We start from the raw sequence: 23,876 nt of genomic DNA on the forward strand, positions 1-23,876 counted from the left end.
GAGCTCAAAAAACCTAACAAAAAAAGACCCAAACCAAATCAACCCCCCCAAAACCCCAAACCATTACAAAAGCAATTATCACTACTAGTTACAGAATAATTAATTTAAGATAAAACAGCATCAGCACTGACTTCTTTTGTAGTATCTGAACCAGTCCACCTTTCCCCTTCAGAAAAAAAAATAGCAGCTCTGGTGTTTGCAATAGCACTGTGTGGAAAAAACAGGCACATAATTTATTTTTCCCTCTTTTTTTTTTTTTTTTTTTAATGACAACCCCTGTATAAGAAAAACAAGCTAATTAAAATGTGAGCAGGACTTCTCACTGGGAGCAAGAACTCCTCAGGCCCTGAGAGGCACATCAGGACACTCCACATTATAAACACTTCTTCTGTAGCATTTCAAGAAGTGAAGTACACAGCTAATACTTCAGTTTGGTGGTGAGAAAACGTCACACAAGAGATTCTGTCACCTCTTTGCCACTTTCCTGTCTTGGAAAAGTGTTTTTACTCCATCCTCTCATCCTTTAGTGGTCCATGATCTGCACTGGACAGGATGAAGAGAGTGGATCACTAACCCAGCTCCACTCAGCTCACCAGGAGCATGGCTTGTCCACATGGCCCTTACATTAAGGCACTGCATGGATTTTTGGGTGTATTTGCTGAAATCAAGTTGGTGAGCACAGCACCATTATCTGTGTGGGAATCTATCAGCAATATTGTTGACCTGGCACCAGGTTCAGATTCTGTTTTTTTGAATGGATCAGCAACACCATTTTCAAGAGTTGATTAAAAACACCCAGGATTTAATTAAAGAGAAAAAGTCCCCTACAATATTTACAACCTAAAGCTTGTGCAACACAACCAGGAAAAGTTTGAGGAAAAAAATTCTAATTACTCCTGCTCTTTTCAGAATAAATAGACCAGAACACACCTCCAGATGGACACCTCTATTCCAGTACCATGGCAGCTTTTCCCACTCAGATTTAAACCCATTTCCAATAAACAGAAGGTAAATTTTTTAAAGGTTTGAGTGAGAATGTTCGTATAGGGGCTTATGTTGACAGAACTACAACCACTTCAATATTTACTTTGGCTTTAACCAGGAGTCCTACCATGGACACAAGCCCTCATTGTTCATGCTCAGAAAAGTGCCCCCTCCCAAAAAAACTCAGTGGAAAATCAAAGCATGATGTTAAGCACCTCCTGTTTTAATTAAGTAATGTGAGAGTAGCAGTATATGTAGAAAAAAGCTCCTTTTATAAACTGTCGTATTTTTAGCTTGATAATGTCTCCTCAAATTATGTTCGCAAGGGTGAGTTAATTTAGGCTCTGATGGTTGCTCTCCTCTTTTCCTGCCCAAAAAGGGAATTAAAAATAACAATCCCCCCTTTTCACTTCTTCACACTCTGGCCTGTTCTCCCAAGCTATTTAATTCATTTACCTCAGGCACTGGGTCAGAGGAGAAAATTTTCATCTTCACCATGTGTATAGGAAAAATACTAGAGGACAAAATGCATCCTGTGTGCTGCTGGCTTGTCAGAGTATGGGGTCATTCTGTGCCACAAGTTGAGGCAAACACAGAAATTAGTGACAAAAGCACCAGTACCTCCCCTTGGCCATTTTCCTGAGAGCTGAGCAGCAATAAAACATTCAGAGGGAGGTTACAGCTCACACCAAAGTGATGCAGGAAGCACATTTCTGTGTGCTCTGTTCCAGAACTCGTGCCAACAGAGGTGTTCAGATATTCCAGGACAAAGCTCAGCCCCCAGAGCAGGACTCAGCATCCTCCTGAGCACCTTCTGAGCCGAGCCAGCAGCAACAGACACTGCACAGGGGGCTCCCCCAGTGCTCTGAGGAGACTCCAGCGATTTCAGACCCCAGAGCACTGCAAAAACCCACACCACTTCATTCAGCCCCAGCCACTACTCATAATTTACTCCAGCAATCTCCTGGTTTTTACCCAAACACTAATGACACAATGAAAAGAGCACAGGATGGGAGTTTTAATCTCTCAATTGTTTAGATCCTGCATAAAAGCCTTTGGCTTTCAGTGCTTTAAGGCAGCCTGGGCTGAGTGGAGCTGAGCTGCTGTCACCAAAGCTGCCCTGCTCATGCTGGGTGTGAGATCAGCCCAGCCAAAAATAACTGAAAAAGCAGAGTCCAGCCACAGAGCCCTAATATGAGTCAAACATAAATTTGGATTTCGATTTCCCAAAACAAGTGGTAAATAAAGTAACAGACAAGTCATTTTTCCCTGCTCTTTTTGTCTGAAAGCTGCCAGGCTTAAAAAACCAAGTCAAAACATAAACACCCCTGAAGTGGCAGTTTCCACTGTGAGCCAGGGATGAATTACCTTGACTAGAAAACAGTGCAGCTAGAAGAGACTGGAAGAGAAGGGATGGATCCTAAAGAGGAAGGAAAAAAACTCAAGACAGAAGCAAAACATTTCTGAAGCACAGTAAGAGGGATTTAATTTCAGCTGTGAAAATGTCTTTTTTTACCACCTGGAAGTGTCCAAGGCCAGGCTAGAGGGGGCTTGGAACAACCTGGTCTAGTAGAAGGTGTCCCTGCTCATGGCAGAGCATAGAATAAGATGAGCTTTAAGGTCCCACCAACTCAAATTATTTGATTAATCTATTGTATGACTTTAAATGGAGTTACTGTCAACTACTCTGTCTCCTGCTCAGGATCTTCTCACCCTGCATCCTTCCAAACACTCCCCCACTAACAGGTAAATATGGCTCTTGCTCATCCAGCAGAGACAAGACTCAGGTAATAGATGATTTTCTTTTTCAGGTCTGCCAGACCTACCTTACATCTGTGAATTTGAGACTTGGTATCTCAAATCTCTCATGGTGTGTTACCAGTGGCATCAGGGATAACACAGCATGACAGCTCCCGACAATGCAGTCCAGAAACACTGGATAGATCCAAACCATCTAAATCACTGATTTTAGCACAACTGTGCTCACACACTTCATTAACAGAGCCTGAACATTCAGCCCAAGTTCAAAGAACTGTTTAAGCATTTAAATAAGTTGCCAAAGTTCTAATGTATGTATAAGACTTTTTGGCTTCGTAGAGACTTGGCATTTGTTCTAGGGTTTCCTTAATTAAGGACAGACTTTTGGAAATACCTTTTTTTTTGTTTTATTTTTGTTTTATTATTATTTTAACTTGGTCCCCAAGCCACCTGGGCCCAGATGGGTGGCAGGGAGCTGCGTGGGAGTGTGAAGCAGCAACAGGAGCAGTGCTGCTCCCCAGGCTGGGCAGCTGTGCAAGAACAGGACCTCAGAGCACAGGAATGCAGCACACAAGGCTCCCCTCTAACTCTGTCCCAGTGCCCTTCAGCAGCTGTGGATAATGGATTTTGCTGGCAGCAGCATCGGTTTCCAAACTTTCAGTGGTCTTCCAAGTCCAATGAATGACTCACAGATGTGTGTGTGTACATACTTCTGCACACACCAGGATCTGTGCTCTATCCATGCTACCTCAAGGAATCACTCACTTTCTTGTCCCTCACTCCCCAGGACAGAATCATGGAATCTCAGAATGATTTGGGTTGGAAGGGACCCTGTAGCCCATCCCATTCCACCCTCTGCCATGGGCAGGGACACCTCTCATGATCCCAGGCTGCTCCAAGTCCTGCCCAACCCAGCCTTGGACACTGCCAGGGATCCAAGGAGCAGCCAAAGCTTCCTTGGGCACCCTGTGCCAGGGCCTTACCACCCTCACCGTTAAAACCTTCCTTGTATCTAATTTAAATCCACCCTTATGGTTCCCTCATTCCAAAAGTCAAAAAATCTCAGTGTAACAGCTTTCCTGGCATCCATACAATGGGAATTCTCTTGCAATGCAAAGGAGTTTCCAGCTGCTTCAATCCCCAGTGCTCTGTCTTGTTTTAGTTCCCCCATGCTCACCCTGCTGCTAAGCTTAAAAGAAACAAAAAACCAGCTGCATCTTGTGAGTATTTCCAAACAGACTTGGCTTCAAGGGAACAAGTCCCCAAAGGGAAGCCCAGGAAATCCCATACATGCAGGATAAGGGTGGTGACTGGCCTCTGAAATCAATTATTCAAAGGAGGAATTAATTGGAACAGTTGTGTAATTTCTGAAAGGATAGCTTAATCCCAGCAACTAACTCAGACACCAGCTGATGCAGCTGTTTGAGATTAATGCAAGTGTGTAAGCCACTGGGAAGGAACACTGGGATTTAGAAATATTCTTGTCTCTGCTAACAAAAAAAAAATGGGTTTCATATTTAGATACTCAGCACCACTGATTTTTCCATGGTCACATTGAACATGGGACTGTACCACACTGCCAAGGGTCCCCCAAAACAGAAAAGCTCTGATCTCTGCACCAAGCCTGCAGAGCAGTGCAAAGGTCCCTGAGCCTACCCACACCATGGATGACCAGATATCCAGCAGGGAGGGAAATACAGACCCAAATCCTTTAGCAGCTTATTATTTTAATGTATGGGGTTTTTTTTTCCCCTTGGAAAAGTCAGAAGCTTGCCCTACAAGTACCAGTAAGCACCCAGTGCCTGCCTCCCTGTCCCACCCAACAAGAGCTTTCACCAATTCTACACAGAATCACAGAACTATTGAACTGTTTGGGCTGAAAGGGACCTTGACCTCATGCCATCCCACCCCCTGCCATGTGCACAGACACCTTCCACTAGCCCAGGTTGCTCCAAGCCCTGTCCAGAGACAAACAGGATTAGCTGAACACAACCTAGTTATGTGGGTAGGCTGGTATGTTCCATTCTTCCCAACTGCATAAGAATGTACTCCTCCAGGCAAGACATTTTTAAGTACTCTTGACTTAAAATATGAAATATGACTTCATTACAAACCAATTTTAATGCTAAACATCCTACCAGACTAAAAGTAATTTTGCCACACAGAAACACGCTCTTGCTGGAATATCACAAAATCACAAACAAGTGATTTTTAATCTCTTGTCCAGTGTTGGCTGAAATAAACAATATAAGAAATTAGGGAATGAAAACGGAATATTTTAATTCATGTCATTAATAAGGAGTTGAAGCAGCAATAAGAAACACACCAAGCTAATTCTGGAGCAAAGGAAAACTTCTTTTACCAACTGAGATTCTGCTCTGTGATCTGGAAACTGGCAGGATGTTTTGTGTGACACTGGAGAGCTTTACACAGTAACTGACCCTTTCATGTGAAAATTTTGCTGATAGGCAACAATAAAGCCATTCTTCACAAAAGTTGCCAGACAGCTTTTCTTTGAGGCCATCACAAACCTAAAATAACAGAACAAGACAACAAGAAAAAGAGCTCAATGACTGCCAGCAACAGTGTTCTCTGAGATGAACCCCAAATTTAGCATTTGGATAAGAGGTCCAAAAGCATTTGGATTAGAGAAATGTAAGAATAGGCCATAAACTGCTCTTCCTACAAAGAAAGTGGCAGAAGATGCTTGGCTATCCAAAAGGATTTTGCTTCTAGAGAGGGAAAAATGGTTATGTTTAGAAGGGTAGGAGATGCTTGAAGTTAAACAGCTAATGGAGACCAACACTACTCTGTATTTTCTGTATATTCTGTATTATCAGACTCCCTGGAACTTTCAAACTTTATCCACAGCTTGATGCAAAGGTCACTGAAACACAGATTTATTTTTTTTTTTCCCTGCAGCACTCTCCAGCTCATTAGAAGGACTGAGGAAAGCCCTTCACTCAATAATTTACAATTTTTGTTAGAAAGTTTTCAACAACCCCCCTGTGCAGACCCTGCAACAGGACTGAGGTCAGCTCTGAACTCAGGGCTGATCTCCATCTGTGCCTCTCCAGTGGACCAGGAATTCCTTTGTTGCTGCTGCAGGCTGAACAGGACTGTCAACAGGACAAGAGCAGTGAGCCCTCCAGGGCTGTCTCCAGCAGGCTGCTACCTGCCTACATGCCCAGGTGCACAGAGAATCCTGCAGAAAACCTCGACAGCAAAGCATTGGGTGTATGCGTGATGATTCCTGAAAAAATGTGGCACAGACGCTGGGAGACAGCTTCCAGCTCAGCAGGGCTAATGTGTGCATCCAGGCTGGATGTGTGCATCCAGGGATATGCTCACCAAGTGAAAAATGCCACCTTTGCAGTCACCTTGCAGGGGTCACACCAGACCTGCAGAGCTGACTGGCACCTCGTGCTCTTCTGTGCCCACCTCTGAGAAGGCTCCTTTGATCAACACAGAATATGCTGAGTTTGAAGGGACCCTCAGGACCATGGAGGCCAATCCTGAACCTGAACAATCCCACCCTGTGCATCCCTGGATCCAAACACTCCTGGAGCTCTAGTAGCCTCGGGGCTGTGCCCATTCCCTGGGGAGCCTGGACAGTGCCCACCACCCTCTTAGGAGGAATCTTTCCATGATCTCCAGCCTGACCCTGCCCTGGCACAGCTGCAACCATTCCCTCAACCCTATCACTGGTCACAGAGAATGAAGAGGTCAGTACTCACTCCTTCCCTGCCCCTTGTGAGCTGTACAGCCAGAGAAAGCTGAGGCCCACATGGAGCACATCCATTCCACCAAAATAACAATCTGCCCTTGCTCACAAAGACTTGGAGAGCAGAGTTAGAGGCAGGAAGAAAGTGCATCCCAGGAGCATCCCAGCAGCTCCCAGCAGGCTGGGACAGCTCCTTGGCACTCCTGGAACACACAGGACAACGAGCCCAGGGTGAAGCAGTATATTCCTGAAGCACCACTATGGAAAAGTCCAATTGTGAGACACAGCAAGTCAAACTGGAGGACATTTGGCTGCAGGACACGTGGCCCTGTGTGTAAGCTGTCCCCCAAGAGCCTGGGGGGCCAGCCTGGGCTCCCCCATCTGCTGGCAGCTCACACAGGGTGTCTGCCCACACCTCCCCTGCTCCAGAGCTGCTCACAAAAACAGCTCAGCCAAGCCCACAGCACTAACAATCCCCTGGCTAATTTGCACTCAGAAATATGACTCTGCATTTCTCCATGAAAGGGCTCACTGTCTGGGCACCGAGAGGGCTGCAGCAGCAGCATGTGCCAGATGAATGGATTGTTACAGGCACAGGAAGAAATCCCAGCGCCGCCTCAACACGCACAGGGCTGCTGTCAATCTGACAGCTCCTTCTGCTCTGCTCTCACACAGGGAGCCATGCCAAGTTTAAAGGTTTGGACCCTGAGAGTGAGCTCCAGACTTGCCTTGCAGAGGCAAAAGCAGCTACAACAATTTAAGTTTTTTTCACTGTGTATGCAGGGAAACTCTTTCCACCCTATATATCTGCAATGCTCCCACCAGGAATGGATAATACAGAACACAGCCCAACCTAAGCCCAGAAAAGAAGGGTAATTCCAACCCTGCCCCTAGAGATGACTCCAGGTATCTTATTACCAGTGTTGCCCAGAGTTGTGGCTGCCCCATCCCTGAAAGTGTTCAGGGCCAGGCTGGATGAGGCTTGGAGCAACCTGGGCTAGTGGAAGGTGTCTGTGCCCATGGCAGGGGGTGGGACTGGATGGGCTTAAAGATCTGTTTCAACCCAAACCCTTCTGTGATTACAGAAGCAGACAAAGTCAGCAAGACTTTTTCCAAAGGAATTCAACCTCAGGATAGTTTGAGAACAGTAGTTTTCAAACTGTGATCAGCAGATGTGTGTGAACTATTTCTAGTTTGCTTGAGAAAAGTAATAAAAAAATCTACCATACCCAAGTCAAAGTTTGCTATGCTGCACAGGAAAAACATGTTTGGTTTACGCTCAGCTGACAGAATACCATTCCCCTTTCACTGCTGCTGCAAGGGTCAGAGCCAAAATCCTCCCTATCACAACTGCCTGCTAAAACCTCACTGTGTGATCCCCAGCACTGTCTCAGAAGGCAGCACAATGAGCTGTCTGTGCACCCAGAAACTCACAGAGCTTTAGACACTAAGAATAACCTCAGTTTATTCTTACAGAGCAAGATAACAGGGCCAAGGCTGGCACAGGCACATCATAAACACTCCTGCTCTCCTCAGCAGGCTGTGAGTTACTGGCTGCTTGCAGGAAAACTGGGCAACTTCAAGGATGATAAAATCCCAGGTGTTTATAACATGTAGTACAGACACAGAGGAACAGAAACAAGTAAATTTTTTGACTGCTTCTTCTATAGCTTCTGTACAAGCAAGTCAGTTACCTCTGGGATGAAAAACATTAGCACAGAATCTGCTTTCAAAATACAGTCAGAAAGCACAGCAAGAAAAATCAACCATGGATCTGTAACAAATTCTTCACAAGGAGAAGAGCTGCCATGTTTTACATCTTGTATCTCTCAAGGGACCCAGGCAGATGCCCAGAATGATGTCTGGATGGCTTTTGAATGTTTCCAAGGATGGAGACTCCTTTCTCTAGTGACCAGTGATAGGACATGAGAAAATAAGAGTGAAGCTGCATCAGGAGAAGGTCAGGTTGGACTGTTAGAAAAAGTTCACTGAGAGGAGTGTCACTGGAAAGGCTCCCCAGGGATGTCATGTCACCAACCCTGTCTGAGTTCAAAGAGGTTCTCAGGGAAGTTTAGCTTTAGGTAACACTGTGAGGGGCAGGGAGTGGGACTCTGTGACCCTTACGGGTCTCTTCCAATTCAAGGTATTCTGTAATTCTACTTTGTAATTGTGTTTCTGCAGGGATCAGTCAAGACTGCAGGCAAGGGAAAGGTTATTCTCACTTTTACAGCCAGACCACAATGTCCATTAAGCCTTTTCCAATTTTAATGATCTATGATTCAAGGCTTTGCCTAGAGCACAGCATGAGGTGAGGCAAGGAGTGGGACTATCTGTCCATGGCCAGCCTGACCCCTCACCACACAGCCCAGCAGTCTGGGCACCCCAGCCAGCCAAGAGCAAAGAAACAAGAACATGCTGGTAGAAACCAGGAGAAATCCTGGTGCAAGAGCTCCTGGTGAATGCTGGGGAGAGCACAGCTCCACAGCTTAGACATGGATCCTAAGCTCCATCTCACATGCAGGTCACATCACAGCCACTAAGAGATCTGCATTATTGATCCCACTGAAGATTGTCACCTGCTGAGGCTCATTCTTAAATCACTCAGGTGTGTGGCTGATGGTAAGCCAGAGAATCCATCCATGCAATTCTCCCCAAGTTCATCCAAAGATATCCAAGGTTGCTGCTGCTGGTGGGAGCCACCTGAAGGAAGCTAATATTGCCCACAAAACACATATCTCAGGATGCTGCTGCCTGCCATATGGACAGGAAATGGAAGGAGATGATGAGTGCAGGCCAGGACAATCTGTCTTTAAGTCAAGCCACATGCAGCAGCTTTACAGTCTGCATTAACATTAAAAAGAACCATACAGAAAAGGTAATGCAAGAAAACTAAAAATAAATAAATCAAATGCTCAGCATGGTTCCAACTGGTCTGCCACTGTCTCTGAATGATAAAATGGCAAATGGCTGCAGAGACTTTTTTTTCAGGGATATCAGATTTTTGCCTTTTCAAGGATCACCAGAGCTTCAGAGAATACCCATGAAAAGTAAGCCAGACAGAAATACAAAACTCATTTAACCTCCCCTATCCTGGGATCAAGGAATCAGCAAAAAAACCCCTCAAAAACCAGAATGAAAGTGTGAACACTGGAGATCCAACCAGCTCTCAGAATCAGCAGCTTAATAACCCAACCAAAGCATAATCCCTGTGAACCTACAAGACACACCTAGAACACAGAGTATTTAACAACATCAGACCAGACACTTCCCCTGCTCCACTGCAAACTCACAGCACACAAACACAGCAGGTTTCATTACTCTCCCCCTGGCACAGGTTCCTCTTGGCATAAAGGAATTTATGGCAAACTTTGCTTTCACCAACACTAAACTAACACTTACAGTCATCAGTGAGTTATTTTAGAGTTTGACTTTGCTGAAGCCAGCATGGAACTTGAGACTTCATAATTTTGGCCTAATTTTCCTCAAGTAGCCAGTTACCCTGGAAAACAGTGGTTCTCTGAATTGCATGGAATGGTACACTGCTTGAAAATAAATGGATTACATCATATTTGCTGGCAAATGGCTGAAAATGTTTTATACATAGTTAAGAGAATAGAAAGATCACCATTGCAGCCAAGCAGAGAAAAACATATTTAACCTTTACAGATGAAGTAGAGAGTCTTCCAGGATGTGATTTTATCCATTCCATTTCAGAGGAAGAAACAGCTGAAAAGGTGACAACCTCATGTGCTGACAGAATTCTGAATAAGGGGGGGAAAGGAAAACACAACAAACATCACCCTGCTAGGATGAAACAGTGAATTTATGAATTAAAATCTTCTGAAGTTTTTCCAGATAGATTTTTACATTATTGCTTTAAATGGCTAAGTGCACTCATCTGCACTGTACCTCTTGGAATGAGGTGATGTGAATCACAAAGGTCAGAGGCCCCTAAAACCCACAGCAAGGGTCTCAACCTTGCACTGAGGCAGCACTCTAGCTTCATTTTACAGAGAGAGAAACAAAACCAAAAAGATTAATGGATTTTCACAAAAAAAAAAAAAAAAAAAAAAAAAAAAAAAAAAAAAAAGGAGTGGGTGTCAGGGCTGGGAACGATAAAATAAGCTAACACCCCTTCCAAAATACACACTGAAATAAACTACAGATATTCAGTTTTTATAGAGCAGTTTACTTAGTGCATTCACAGAGTACTTGTCAGGCTGGTGGTAAATTTGTGGCCATGGTAATATCAAGAACAACTTTTCCTTTGTGTTGCTTTTAAGAAACTCTTGGAAACTCACAGACAAAATCTCTCTTCCCATCCAAGTATTCTGCCTCCAGCACTGCAAAAAAAAAAAACAAACCACTTTGGGCTTTTGGATATGGGGTTCCTGATTTTTAGGGTTTAGAGTTTTAAAGCAATGAAGTACTACTACTGGAGAGAAGGAAAAAAATGAAAGGCAATGTATTTCTACTTTAAATTCCAAATACTTTGGGGTAGCTACAATTTTTGGATCTGAGTGTCTTTGATTTGTGATCTCATGTTTCAGTCAGGGATACAGAAATCCACACAGCTTCTCCTATGGACACACATGTGCTGGACATATGGCTGCTGTGGGGTCAACACACAGGACATGCTACAGATGCCAGGGTCAGAACACATTCTCTCTTGGAAAAGACTGACTGGACTCAAAGTGATGGAAAACTGGTGCTGTGCTGATGGCTGACTTAATGCTAAACAGAAGACAAAGAGAAACAGAGAGATCTTAACTGTAATCTTGTAAGCTAAAAGCTCTGCAGCCCTCTGTAAGCAATGCTGTACATTCCCCATCCCCAGCTAAGAAATGGGACCATGAAAACAGAGGGACACTTGGCAGATGGGATTGCTTCCTCTGCAATACACAACATCACAATTCTCCCTTCTGCTGGTCTGCTCTTTGTGTGGATTTCAGGGAGCACCCACTGGAGACTGGCAAATCTCTGGGAGAGCCAAGGCTGCATCAGCAAGTGTGGTGTGGAAAAGAATGCAAATGCACAATTTATCTTTTTAGGGTTTAATCCTGACCACAAATGCTCAGTTTGAGGATAGATAGCTTTTCCCCCCCATCACTGCCTGGATGTAAATAGAGGAAATGGGCACTTAGGTCTTCCAGCAGCCAGTTCCCAAGAAATTGGGTAACTGGAAGCCCTGAAAAACACACACACATGTGCCTTTATTCTGCAGAGCATGGCTCCTAACCATGCTATTTTCCAATGGGAAAGACTCCTATCTTAGCTATCTCCATTCCAGGGGATGAAACCCAGCAGACAAAGTGTGTTCCTGCCCCAGCACAGCTGCAGGTGTTGGCTTGGGCTGCTCCCTCAGGGGACAGGGACATGTCAGGGACACGCTCTGGCCCAGGAGCCCTGCACGCATCACAGCACTTGTCCAGCAGCATTCCCAGCCTGGACACTGCAGCTCCCTGGGGCTCCGAGGCAACTTCACAGGCTGGAAAACGGAATTTTTGGAATACCTCAGCACAAGGCGTTGCTGGGATAGGAATGAAAGAGCAGAAAATATCCAGGTTCAAGGAACCCACAGTCCCTCAGCTGAGCATGCAGGAATCCAGTCCCAAGATCTCCCTTTTCCAGGGGCAAACACCATCCTGACCTCAATCCCAGCACTTCATAGGGAATAGCAGGTAATATGCAACAATTCTTATACACTACAAAATATGCACCCACATACAAAATAACATAGGCTGTCTCTGAAGAATTTGGGGTTTGCACAGAGGTGTGCAAAAAATTTATCAGCAGATAAATTGAAACCTAATGGCTTACTTTATTTGCTCAAGCTATTAAGTTATGTTCAAAGATATTCAACAGATCATTTAATATGATCTACTGCACAGTGCAGGCAAAGCATCAGCTAATGGCCCCATATGGAATTCAAAGATTTACCATCACCTGCTTCAATCAACAAAACAAAAAAACTGACCAAAAAAAACCCCAACCAAAAAACAACCCAAACCAAAAACCCAACCCAAAACAAACAACAACAACAAAAAAAAAAAAAACCCAAAACCCAAAACCCCAGCACCATTTTTAAAAAATTATTTTCATCTGGAACTGTCTCAGATTCTTCTTCTGAAGCCTTTCAAATAATCCCTCAACAGCTCCATCTCAAATCCACACAACAGTAGCAACTGATGTGCAACATCAGCTTGCAAGGGAACAATTTATATAACATAGAAATACCAGGCCACTAGAGGGATTTCTTAAATATATGAAATAAAGATAGTTCATGGAAAAACTGAGAAGCTGGTTCTGTCTCCTCTGAGAAATCATTCTGCTCTTGAACTTCTGCCTGTTTATAAGTGGCTGCAATTGGACAGAACTCTTGTTTTTAAAGAGCTTCATTCATCTCCTCACATCATGTAATCCAATACAAGACCTAATGAGCTGAAATCTAGGGTTTGGGGCTCTTTACTTTGGTTTCTTCCAACTATATTCTTAACTTCTATACCAGCACAGAACTGGAAGAAATAAACCTTTGTAGGGTCAGCAGACCTGGAAGAAACACATCCTCCTGAGGAGAAAAGGCTGGAGGTTTGACCCAGCTATGTGTCCAAACTATTAAGAGCAGATATTTTCCTTAACCTCTGGGTTATCCCAAAGGTACCAAACCAGCCACAAGTCTGCAGGAGCTACAGGAGCCTGGTCAGCTTTGTCAGGTGGGTGATTACTGCTGGAGATGTAATCACTTCTCCTTGGAGATATCTCTGTGTTGGAGAGGTAAAAGACCTGAAGCTCATTCCCCTCAGCAGATCTCTGTGGGACACTGACTTAATTCTGTCATCTGAGATTCTCATCCACATGCTCCAACAAGTTCTCCACCTTGCAACAGCACAATAGAGCAAACCTGAAGGTGACTCAACAGGCAGAACCAACCAACATCACTGCACAATGAACTGGTGAGTGCAGAAAAGAAACTCCTGCTTAGGCCCAGCCTAGCCCTGAACACACATTCCTCCCCCCTTGAATCTGCACCACATACACAAAGACAGGCTCATCCAAAAAGCCAGATGGGAAGTCTGTAGGCAAGGCTGCTGGAAGCACCACTGACAGCAGCTCAATTCTTGCTCTGTGAAACAGAGCTTCCTTCAAGGCTCAGGTATTAGGAAAAAAGTCCTGGCAGCAGCCTTCGTTTGTATTAAGTCAGAGCAGAGCTCTGCCAGCAGACAGCCATGAGCTCACTAGTCTGAAAAAACATCTCATTGACAAGAGTTTTTGTGGAAGCAGTAACTTGTTTGTGTAAATAAAGGGAGAAGGGGGAGCGACAGTATGTCAGGAGTGATAAAACCTGTACCACAAACAGAGAGAAATTTAATTTCCATTTAAAATTACATAGGATAATTTCCATTTAAATCCTGCTTCAAGTAAAAAAAAAAAAAAAAAAGAATTAAAAAGAAATCATAAATTAAGAGACAGTATTTAGCACCAGTGACATTTTCATATTCCAGTCACACACACTGAACTTATTTCAGACTGGTGTTTTGAAAAATGAGTGCAACCATAGTCTCTGACAGCCAGAACCAGAGGAAGAAAATATTTGAGGAGGCAAAAGACCCAAAAGCAATTATTATTCTCTACCAACCAATTCAGAGCAGTCTAAGTAGGCTACTCCAAAACCCTGGAGCTCATCTCAGAGACAAATAAATGGAAACCCCATCTAGAGCTTAGTACTGAAGGAGCACATATTGTCTGGAGCAAACACCAGCAGCATCCCGAAACTGATTTATGTGAATGAGTCAACGAATTCTAAGGGAATAGGACTGGGAAAAATGAGCATGGTGCTGGGCTACTGCTCTGCTGTTCCAGTAACTGGTTGTGTTAAACCAGATACAAAGCAGAAAATACATGCAATGCTTGGTCCCCACCAGCAGCTGGCTTTTCTAAACCTCCAGGGCCTGAATAACCTGCTCACATCTCAGTTTACAGCAGCTTGGAACTCCCAACCCTCACCTAAGCTGTCCTGTGCTGCCAAAGGGACCAGAAAGGATTCACCTCTACCAACACCTCACCCCAGTCTGGAAGGAGCTGGAGCCAAGCCAAACCAGAGAAGCTATCGAGTTCCAGGCACTAAAAGTACAAACTCTAAGTGCTTCCAGAAACCCTCTGCACATGCTAAGAGAGAAGAAATGCCAAGTGAATACCAATCTGCTTCCCAACTCTGCCAGCACACAGAATCCACCAGAAAATTCTCATCTCCAACTCTTACTCCTCACCACAACCCTCTAAGGAACCCCAGCTCAATCCAGGGCCATCACAAGGTTATATCAGACACTCCACTACCATCAGCCCTCTCCTCCATCTGCAGGATCTGCAGAAGTTAATGGAGATCTCAAAATCTTCCCACTCCCAAGACCTGACTTCACTTTAATCCCTTGGGCACCAAAGATCCTGTCCATAACACAGGAGATTATCTGACCTTGCTCCCTACTGACACCACTCCTCCTCCTGACTTTTTAGGCCTGTACAACCCATCAGTAAAACAGATCCTTGAAGATTTAGATTTCCAAATCTGAAAGCTATTCCAGCTACTTCTCCCACTGGTAATTCTAGCCATTTGTAGCCAAGAATTAAGGAGAAATAAATGGAGGCCAGCAATTTCTGAAGATACTAGAATTTCTTTTAATCCTTCAGTTTACAGAAAAGACAAATATCTTGCCTTTTACTGTTTTTCCAAAATGAAAACATAAATCTTTACCCTAATTATGCAGCTCCTATGCTGACATACATTTCTTTTTTTAAATTAGGATTTTTGCTAAGTCTAGTGTCTTTTGCATGTGACTGCTTTCTTTTCACTGAATTATAAATATTTTGGTCATTGTCTTTATGAGTTATGGTGTTAATTACAAGTTCTGATTAGACTACAGGGATGTATTTGTTGTCTTCATTTAAAAAGAAGAATTTGTAAGAGTCAAAACACATCCTCAATGAACCACACTTGGTTTTTCTGGTTCTCTTTTTGATGCAAAGAGGATGTAACATTTCTGCTTCCCCACTGAGGAGTGCTGATGATTGATGGAGAGTCTTGCTGCAAAGCTTCACAGATCATGTTCTTTGCCTTCTAGACATAAACTGTGGAACAGAAGAGATCTCCCACAGCTTCTCCTGACAAAATCACACTTCCTAACATCTTTTTACAACTTGCCTGAAGCAGGCTTTTGGTTACCTAATGATACAGCAGTCCAGCTACAGGAACTTGCTTAAGTTCACTCAGCTGAACTCAGGTATTCACATATTTGAGCTAAAAAACAGAAGAAAAAATCAACCAAACAACCAAAACAAAACCAACAAAGGGTTTGCATTTGTCAGTCTTAACATGCACATTGTCACAATTAGCAGTTCAAAGTGGGAATGCTGGAAAACAGCCTTTTCCTCCAATCCTGAAATGGTTTGGGTGAGAAGGATCCTTTAAATGTCACCCAGTCCAACCTCCCTACAATGAAGAGAGACATTTCAACCAGACCCCATCTGACCTGACCTTGAATTTTCCCAAGTACCTTGTAAGGACAAGAATGATTGAAAGTACTGAGGAAATAACTCAAATGACAACCTTAAATTCTCATCCTACCCCCAAAGGTACAATTCAACACCCATTTTAGGAGCAGCTGCTGAGCCAGCAGCAAAATCAAGGTTCTGACCTGCTAACTGAAGAGATAAGCACCTGCTATCAGCTTCAGGATATGAAGTAACCTTTCACAGGTAATACAACCTCACTGTTGCCACTGGGCAAAATGAGAGATCAAAACTAAGCAAATAATCCTTTTAGAATCAAGGGCAGCCTGTACTCTGTGTGAGGAAAGGAGAAAAAAAGCATAATTATAATTCATGTTTTTCTTCCTTACAGCAAAATATCTTAAAACCAAAACAAAACAAAAAAATTCCAACAAACAATTTCCTTTTGGAGCTGAAGCCTTACAAAACTAATGTGAAAAAGCATAAATGAGCCCTACCATGGCACTGTAGTTTCCATGGACTCCCATTATCTTCTGCTTCAGCATGAATTTACATCCTCATGGCTGTTCTCCAGGGTAGACAGCCTCAAAATCCTGATCAAAATCTGCTTATCTTTAGAACAGATGTGTCACTCCTATCAGTCCATCCAGACAGAATGAAAGGTAAATAGCTGGAAATCTATTTATACCATGCATTGCAACAACTCAGGCACCACAGATAATACAAAGATCCCATCAACATCTATCTTTTAATAAATCCCTGGAAAAAGAGTGAGGACAGACTTTGGTGAAGGCATATTCCCACCCCACAACAACACTATTTAGCTTCCATGCTATTTTATCTGATTCTACAGTTAGTTACATGTTAGTAAGGGAAAAAAACACACTGACTGCTTGAATAGTTGGTCAGAACGAAAGCAGCCTTCACTCATGAGTAAGATTTCACTTCCCAAAATGTCTAACAACTACCTCAAATAAGCAACCACTTCTCCCAAAGAAATATAAGAAATTCTGCTTTATAGGCCATTAACATAACTTCAGTCCTCTGCAGGGAATTCAGTCTCTAGTACAAAATTTTGCCTTTTTTTAGCAGTGCCACATCATGTCAAGATGAGGAACAATGTGTTATGTTGCAAAACTTTGTCACAACTTAAATGGTTCACACAAAACTTTAATGACTGAAAGAAGATACCAGATTCACAGTCAGATGGAAAAAAGTTTCAAATCAACCTGTTGCTATTAGTCTCCTGTTAACTTTTTCAGAAAGAAAACTGGTGTCATTTTACAGTGCCCAAGGACACCAGATACAGATATACAGACAAATGCATGTTCCTGCACACACAACCAAAACTAATAATTTCATGCTTCAAAACTGGATTCAGGCACTGTATGAGGCACATTGTACACAAAAAACAGGAAAAAAGAATGTTTTCCTTAACTGATGAGTGTATTAACAGTGCCACATGCCTCTATGAAGGAGCCTGGAATTTTACAGAACAGGGCAAAAAATCCATTTCATAGAGAACACCAAAAAAATTTTTTTTAATTCCATCTTTCTTTACCCTGAAATTTTGGTGCATGTGGGTCCCATTTATCTGTAATCCACCCTTGGCCATGAGCACCATCAACGTGCACAATGCTTGACCAGAATAAAGGAAATGAGATGCACAGAAATAGACTGCAATAATACCAAGTCTGAGACATCATCTCACAGGAAGGAAATTCCAGGTTCTGACAGACAGCACCCCACATCACCTCTCTCAACCCTGTATCCCAGATGAGCCTTCTGGGATGAGAGACAGCAGCAGTGCTGGGAGATGCTCTGCACACCACGTGCACCACAGATCTGGTTTTACAGAATCTTGACCCAATGCATGAAGATTTTTACTGCCAAGGGATTCAGATTAATAATTGCAGGTATGTAATAATTTACATAAGAGATCAAAAAAGCCCTTTAATCTCTGGCTCAGCACAAATCCCTGCTTTGGTATCCACAGGAAGGGCTGGTGTGCCAAGCACAGGTGAACTAGACCATTTCATTTTTAGGGGCAAATTAACAGGCAATATTGGTTTTAGCTGGTCCTTGGACCCACAGCTGAAGGTGGCTCAAAAGACAGACCAGTGCACAACCTGGACTGCATGAGGAATCCCAACCCTGCAGCAAAGACAAGGAAAGGATGAAGTGGGATCTCCTGTCCTGGGCAGGAATGAAGCAGATGACTCCTTGAGGTCTTTTCATCACTACTTTGTAATTATAAAAAGACAAAATAATTTTGAAAACTAGATCTTCTGGCCTTTGACAATATCCAAAGGCTTATCATAAACAACAGCCTCTGCTACTGAACTCTGTCCTGCTGCTTCTTTTTAGGCAATAGATTATTTTACTGGATTCCAGTCTCTAAACCCACAATCTGCACTACAAGGCACCAGCCAGGCTATGACACAAGGGACAGACACACAGATAACAGGGTAGACTCCTGTTTCAAAAGGTGGGTGCTAAAACACAGCAGCCAAAATAAATGGTTCCACTTTCAGAGATGCAGATCATGCAGAATTCAGATCTAAAAAATAATTAAGCAAATACACACAATGTACTGTGCTCACTAGTGTCACAGAACTCCTACACATTTCAAGAAACCAGTTTTATGGTATTATCCCTGTACCTCTGGAGGGTTATTTATTCATTTTATGGTGATGCCAGATTATTTTCCCTTTTTTTTTATTATCCCAATGTTCTCATTGCTGTCTAGTAGACCCTAATGTAAAGTGTGGGACGACATGCTCTTTAATGTCATCAAAAAGGCATCAGAATCTGCCAATCTGTGACCACAGCAGGGAAAAATAAAGAAACTGCTGCTACCCTGCACATTGCCATCACACAGCTCATGTCTCTTTTCTGGCTTCTCTGCAGAACTGCACAGTTTTTAGCTGATGAGTGGTTTGTATCTTGCTATGCAGACCTCAGCAAGGCACAGCAGTAATTTCTGACTTCCCTTCAAATGTTCCTACTGAATAATTTCATGGTGCCATTTGCTTCAGTTTGCCAAGACTGAGATGAGGAAGAGAAATCCAAAGCACAAAAGAAAAAGTGATTATGGAGATTGGGATGGGAACTTAGCTGGTTTTCCATTTTCCCCAGCTAGAAACTGGAAGTATTTACTCCTATTCCTTCTTTTGATACAGTCATCTAAATGCAAGTTCCCTGGCAGAAAGACTCTCTGCAACATCTTGCACAGCAGGAATGTCACCTGAATGGCAATTCCAAAGCTGTGCAAATCCCATCTCACTCCTGACCCCTCAGTCTATGACTGTTATTAAAACTACATCATAAATAAATTTAGAGTATCTACAAATACAAACAGAAAACTAAATCCCACTAAAATTGAATGGACGAGCCAAGTGAAAACTCAGTTAATTTCTAAACCTGTGTTTTAATATTGCCACGTGGAAGTCACAGCACAGGTGAGCACATCTGAAACTGATGCAAAACACCAGTGGACAGAAGCAGGAGAGGCAGAGCCAGCAGACTGGAATGTCAGCATTCCTGAGTGATTGAGAGTGACCATGAAAATTAAAGCGACCTCCTTGCTCAAATGGCGACAGAAAACAGAGTTTGAAAGCCAACACTTCCCTGTGAGTAATAACAGCCATTAAAGTTTTAAATAATCCCTGCATGTCACTGGAGTTTGCCCTCTGTGGAATTTTTTCATATTTGAAAAATAAACCATTAAAGAATAAGAAAATGCTCAGATATCATCAGCTGGTTCCAGTCTACTAATATATAATTGTGAAATATTATTATTACACTGATCACATCAGCTTCTATTTTCAGCTTCAACCCGTGCTTTTAAATTGAAACTATTCCCTCACTGGAGCTGTGTTACAGTACATCCACTCATCTCTCAGCTGGGATTTATTCCAGCTTTCCACCTGTCGCACTATTGTTCACATTATCATTTCTGAAACATAAGCATACGCTGATCCCCAAAGCAGGCAGAGATTTTCAAGCACAAAAGGACCTAATTACTGCTCTCAAGCACCAACCCATTTATGCAGGCATTCCATCCCCAGGTTACTAAAACAGGAGAGAGCAGATGACCCACTAAAATGAAGCAGAAGATGAGATTACAGGCAACTTTCTTTGCTATGCCATCACTTAATCTGAGACTAAGGGAAGAGTAAGGCAATGTGATAAACTGCTGAATGCACACACTTTTAGGCTGCCTACTGCAGCCAAGATGAACCTGCCCAACAAGCAAACACTGCACCTGTAAATGAACAATCTCAAATAAACAGTCAGCACTGATACAGCTCAAAACAGAACCCCACAACCTCGGCCTGCTAAAAATAAGAGGGACACACTGACTCTGTAACTTCTGGGTCGTTTTTGTCCGAGATAAAGATCCCCTTCCCTCCCTTTGCAGCTCCCCGAGCCCAGCACAAACAATGCTCTACACTTTTCCCTGCAAGGTTCCCAGCCGGGCTGGGAGCACGGGGAGCCCTGGGAGAAGCAAAGCCACACAGCAGCACGTCAGAAGAACTCTGTGGTATAAAAAAGCTGGAATTGGGTCCCAGAGCCAGGTTTTTCCTTCAGGCTCTCTCCTGCTGTGGGCCCCAGCCCGCTCCCCACAGGGCTGGGTAGCTGGGCGCTCGGAGGGATGGCTGCAGCCCTTCCTCCTCCACAGAGGGACAGCTGCTCCTCCATGGAGCCAGCAGAGCCAGCTTGGCTCTGTGGCCAAAGCAGGGACACTGCCATTCCCACTGGGATAGGCGCTCCAAAGGCTCCCAGGCCGAGCCCGTGCGGGAAGCTCCGCTCTTCGGCACAGAAAGCTGAGCCGTCCCTGAGAAATTCCCAGCGTGCAGCCATGAGCACCGTCCCAGGGTGACCCGGCTGCTGTCCCGCCGAGGACAGCCGGGGTCAACACAGGCCAGCTCGGCAACTTCCTGACTGCCGGCGAGGGCAGCGAGGGAAGGAAGGGCTCAGCTGCGACCGCTCGGAGCCAGCTGGCCCCACACCAAAGGCTGCCCGCCTCATTAGGAGCCAGCGAGTCCCTCCAAAGCTGCTCGCCGCCACGCTCGCAATTATGGCATCATGAACAGCAAAGGTAAGAGGGGAACGCAAGGCTGCCCAGCGCACACCTTTTGCTCAGTATCGGGATAACGAAGCTTGAGATTGATACGGACTACACGAAGGAAATTCAGTGCCTGCTTCAAACTCGTTATCTCTTAACCCATCTTTACTGTCACTCAAAGCTTTCCCCTCAGAAATCCATCAGAGGAATGCACTGCTCAATTTCAGCCCTCCAGCTATGCAGACAGAGCATATGGGACCTTGAAATATGCTTTTAGTTTTCATTCTCATGATCTACGGTTGGGCATTTTAAAATGATGACTTACTCAAGAAAATGCATAAGTAGAATATAAGTAGAATACAAGTCTGTGACAAACACCACTCCCTGCCCTCCTCCCCAAGCTATCCCACTAACACAGGACACAGGTAAATCTTGGAATTCTCCTGTTGAAAGGACTCTGAAACACAAGGTGCTTCCAGAAATGGACTGAATGGTTTCACTTGTTCTCAAGAGACTTTACAGATACTGTATGTGAGCTTGCTCTGAGTGGGAACTTCGTGTCCTGAACGTTCCCAGCTCTGGAAAAACTCAATTCTTACCGAGGAGCAGAGCTAAACCTCTCCAAGGAATCTCACTCTCTCACTCTCTGCAGCAACTCAGAGAATCCTTAGAACTTCTTTTCTAGTGGCTGTGACAATTTTAATCATTCTCATTTTATAAATCTTGACATTTTCATCAGCAGATTTTCCAGCTTAGCCATGCCTTGTTCTGTGTGCAATCCTCTTAAAAAGGGAGCGATTTCTTGTAAGAACCTTAGTATATCTTAAATTAAATTAAAATAAGTCCCCACAAATGCTTTCACACAACATTGCAGAGACCTTAAGTCTAGTGAAAATAATGCAAGAAATATACTGAAAAAGTTGTAGAACCAACTAATTACCCGCAGGGCTTAAAACCCCCCAAAAAAACTTACTTTGCATTTGTACAGTGAGAGGCAATTCAGGATGTGCTTCTGGTTTAGTGATCAAGACTGCACTTACAACTCCACGAGTTTTTATAAACATCAAGTTGAGCTGAATCACAGGCCATGTGGGGTCTGATAAGATCTGTTTTTATACACATCTGTTATAAGGAAATCTCAAATGGCAACATTCCCACTGATACAAATGAATGAGGAGTAACAGATCTACACAGAGAGGAATGTGAATTTACCCACTGCCACACACCAGCTTGTGATTCTACACCACAACTGTGTGGCACCCTAAATTTGGCCCGATAGCACGACTTGCTTTATACACCTGCAACACGAAAAGAAGGAAAAAACAAAAAAAATCCACGCACTGATGTTCTGCAGAGCGCTGCACTTGGAGACAAATTACAGCCATGTTACTGAAACACACACAGAAACATCTGTTTAATGACACTTCAGTGATATGACTGGGGGAAAGGTCCTCTCCACGCCCCTTCGAAGTAAAAGGAAACTTTATTGACTTTTTAAGTTAACAGGAGTCTCACCGCGGACTTCAGTGAATTTTGGATCAGGCTCTACAGAGAAGAAAACCTGTTTGGGGTTCTTCCAAGCAATCCTATTCCTCCCCAACACTTATGTCAGATTGAAAGATTTTTTTTCCCCCTTTGTCCCCTTGCAAAGGCAGATTGACCAGTTCCCAAACTGCTCTAATTCCTCCATCCCGACCCCTGTTTGACCGCCGCAGCTGCCCCCATGCTGCGATTTCTGAATACATCTTTTAATCCATCTTCCAGCCTCCAGCTTGGCAACAATGCTCCTTTCAATGCCCACCAGCACCTACCCGGCCCTGCCGCTCCGCAGCCCTGGAACATCCCGAGCGGCTCCCACAAAGCCCGGGATTTACCAGCCGGGAGCCGGCCCCACGCTCCCCGCCGGAGTTCTCCGTGCCTGTGGATTTGGACACATGCTCCGGCGGTGAATGTTCCCAGGCTCCCGGCCAGCTTTGCTGGGATAACTCATCTCCCTGCGGCTCCGGCGCTGCCGACACGCGGGGGGACCGCGGAACTGGGGGCGAGCTCTCAGCTCAGCCTAGCCCAGCCCAGCCTAGCCCAGCCCAGCCTAGCCCGGCCGCGGCTCCCCGGCGGGCACAGCCGCTGCCTCTCGGCGCTGCTCTCAGAGCCCCTCTCCGCGCCGCCCCGGCCCTTACCAGAGCGCGATGCGGCTCTTGGGGTAGCTGAGCCTCTCGATGCAGCCCAGGACGTGCGGCAGCGTGTGCGCGGCGTTGCGGGCGAGGATGGCGAGCAGCACGGTGGGCTGCAGCAGCGCCGACTCGGGCAGCGCGGGCGGCTCGGGCTCGGGCTCGGGCGGCTCGGGAGGCTCGGGCGCGGCCCCGCAGCCGCGCAGCAGCGGCGGCAGCAGCAGCAGCAGCAGCGGCGCGCTCGCAGCCATGACGGGCGAGGGGCGGGCGAGGGGCAGCCGCGGAGCCGCCGGCGGAGCGGGCTCCAGCCCGGGGAACGCGGGAGGAGGAGGGGCGGCGAGGGGAGGGACGAGCAGGGGGAGGGGAAGGCCGGGCTGAGCAGCGCCGCCGCCCGCCCTGCGAGCCCTGCGAGCCCCGCTCGCCGCCCCCCGGGCACCGCCCCGGCCCCGCTGCGACCCCCGAGCTCCCGGAGGCTGCGGTCAGCGCCCGCGGGAAAAGCTGCGAGCCCCACGTTTCTCCACCCCAGTTTTGGGCTTTAAAGAAGCTTTCGGAGTGCTGCGGCTAACGCTGAGCCGTCCCTTTGTTCCATGTTTACGTGAAGATCTCGCCCTCATCCTTCCCACATAGGTAGGGAATTGAAGTAACTTTGAGCTTTAATATCAGAAAG

At 44.9% G+C, this 23,876-nt stretch overlaps 1 protein-coding gene across 1 annotated transcript in view; it reads right to left on the reverse strand.

Moving 5' to 3' along the window:
* The window catches only part of COLGALT2 (collagen beta(1-O)galactosyltransferase 2), a 43,136-nt gene extending 19,588 nt beyond the window's left edge, over positions 1-23,548 (reverse strand). Inside the window, exon 1 of the mRNA XM_079314603.1 lies at positions 23,219-23,548. Within this exon, the coding sequence (XP_079170729.1) occupies positions 23,219-23,460 (242 nt within the window). The 5' untranslated portion in view covers positions 23,461-23,548. The remainder of the gene's footprint in view (positions 1-23,218) is intronic.
* Positions 23,549-23,876: the final 328 nt, after the last annotated feature.

This window comes from Erithacus rubecula (assembly GCF_903797595.1).
Source record: "Erithacus rubecula genome assembly, chromosome: 10".
Lineage (NCBI taxonomy): Eukaryota > Metazoa > Chordata > Aves > Passeriformes > Muscicapidae > Erithacus > Erithacus rubecula.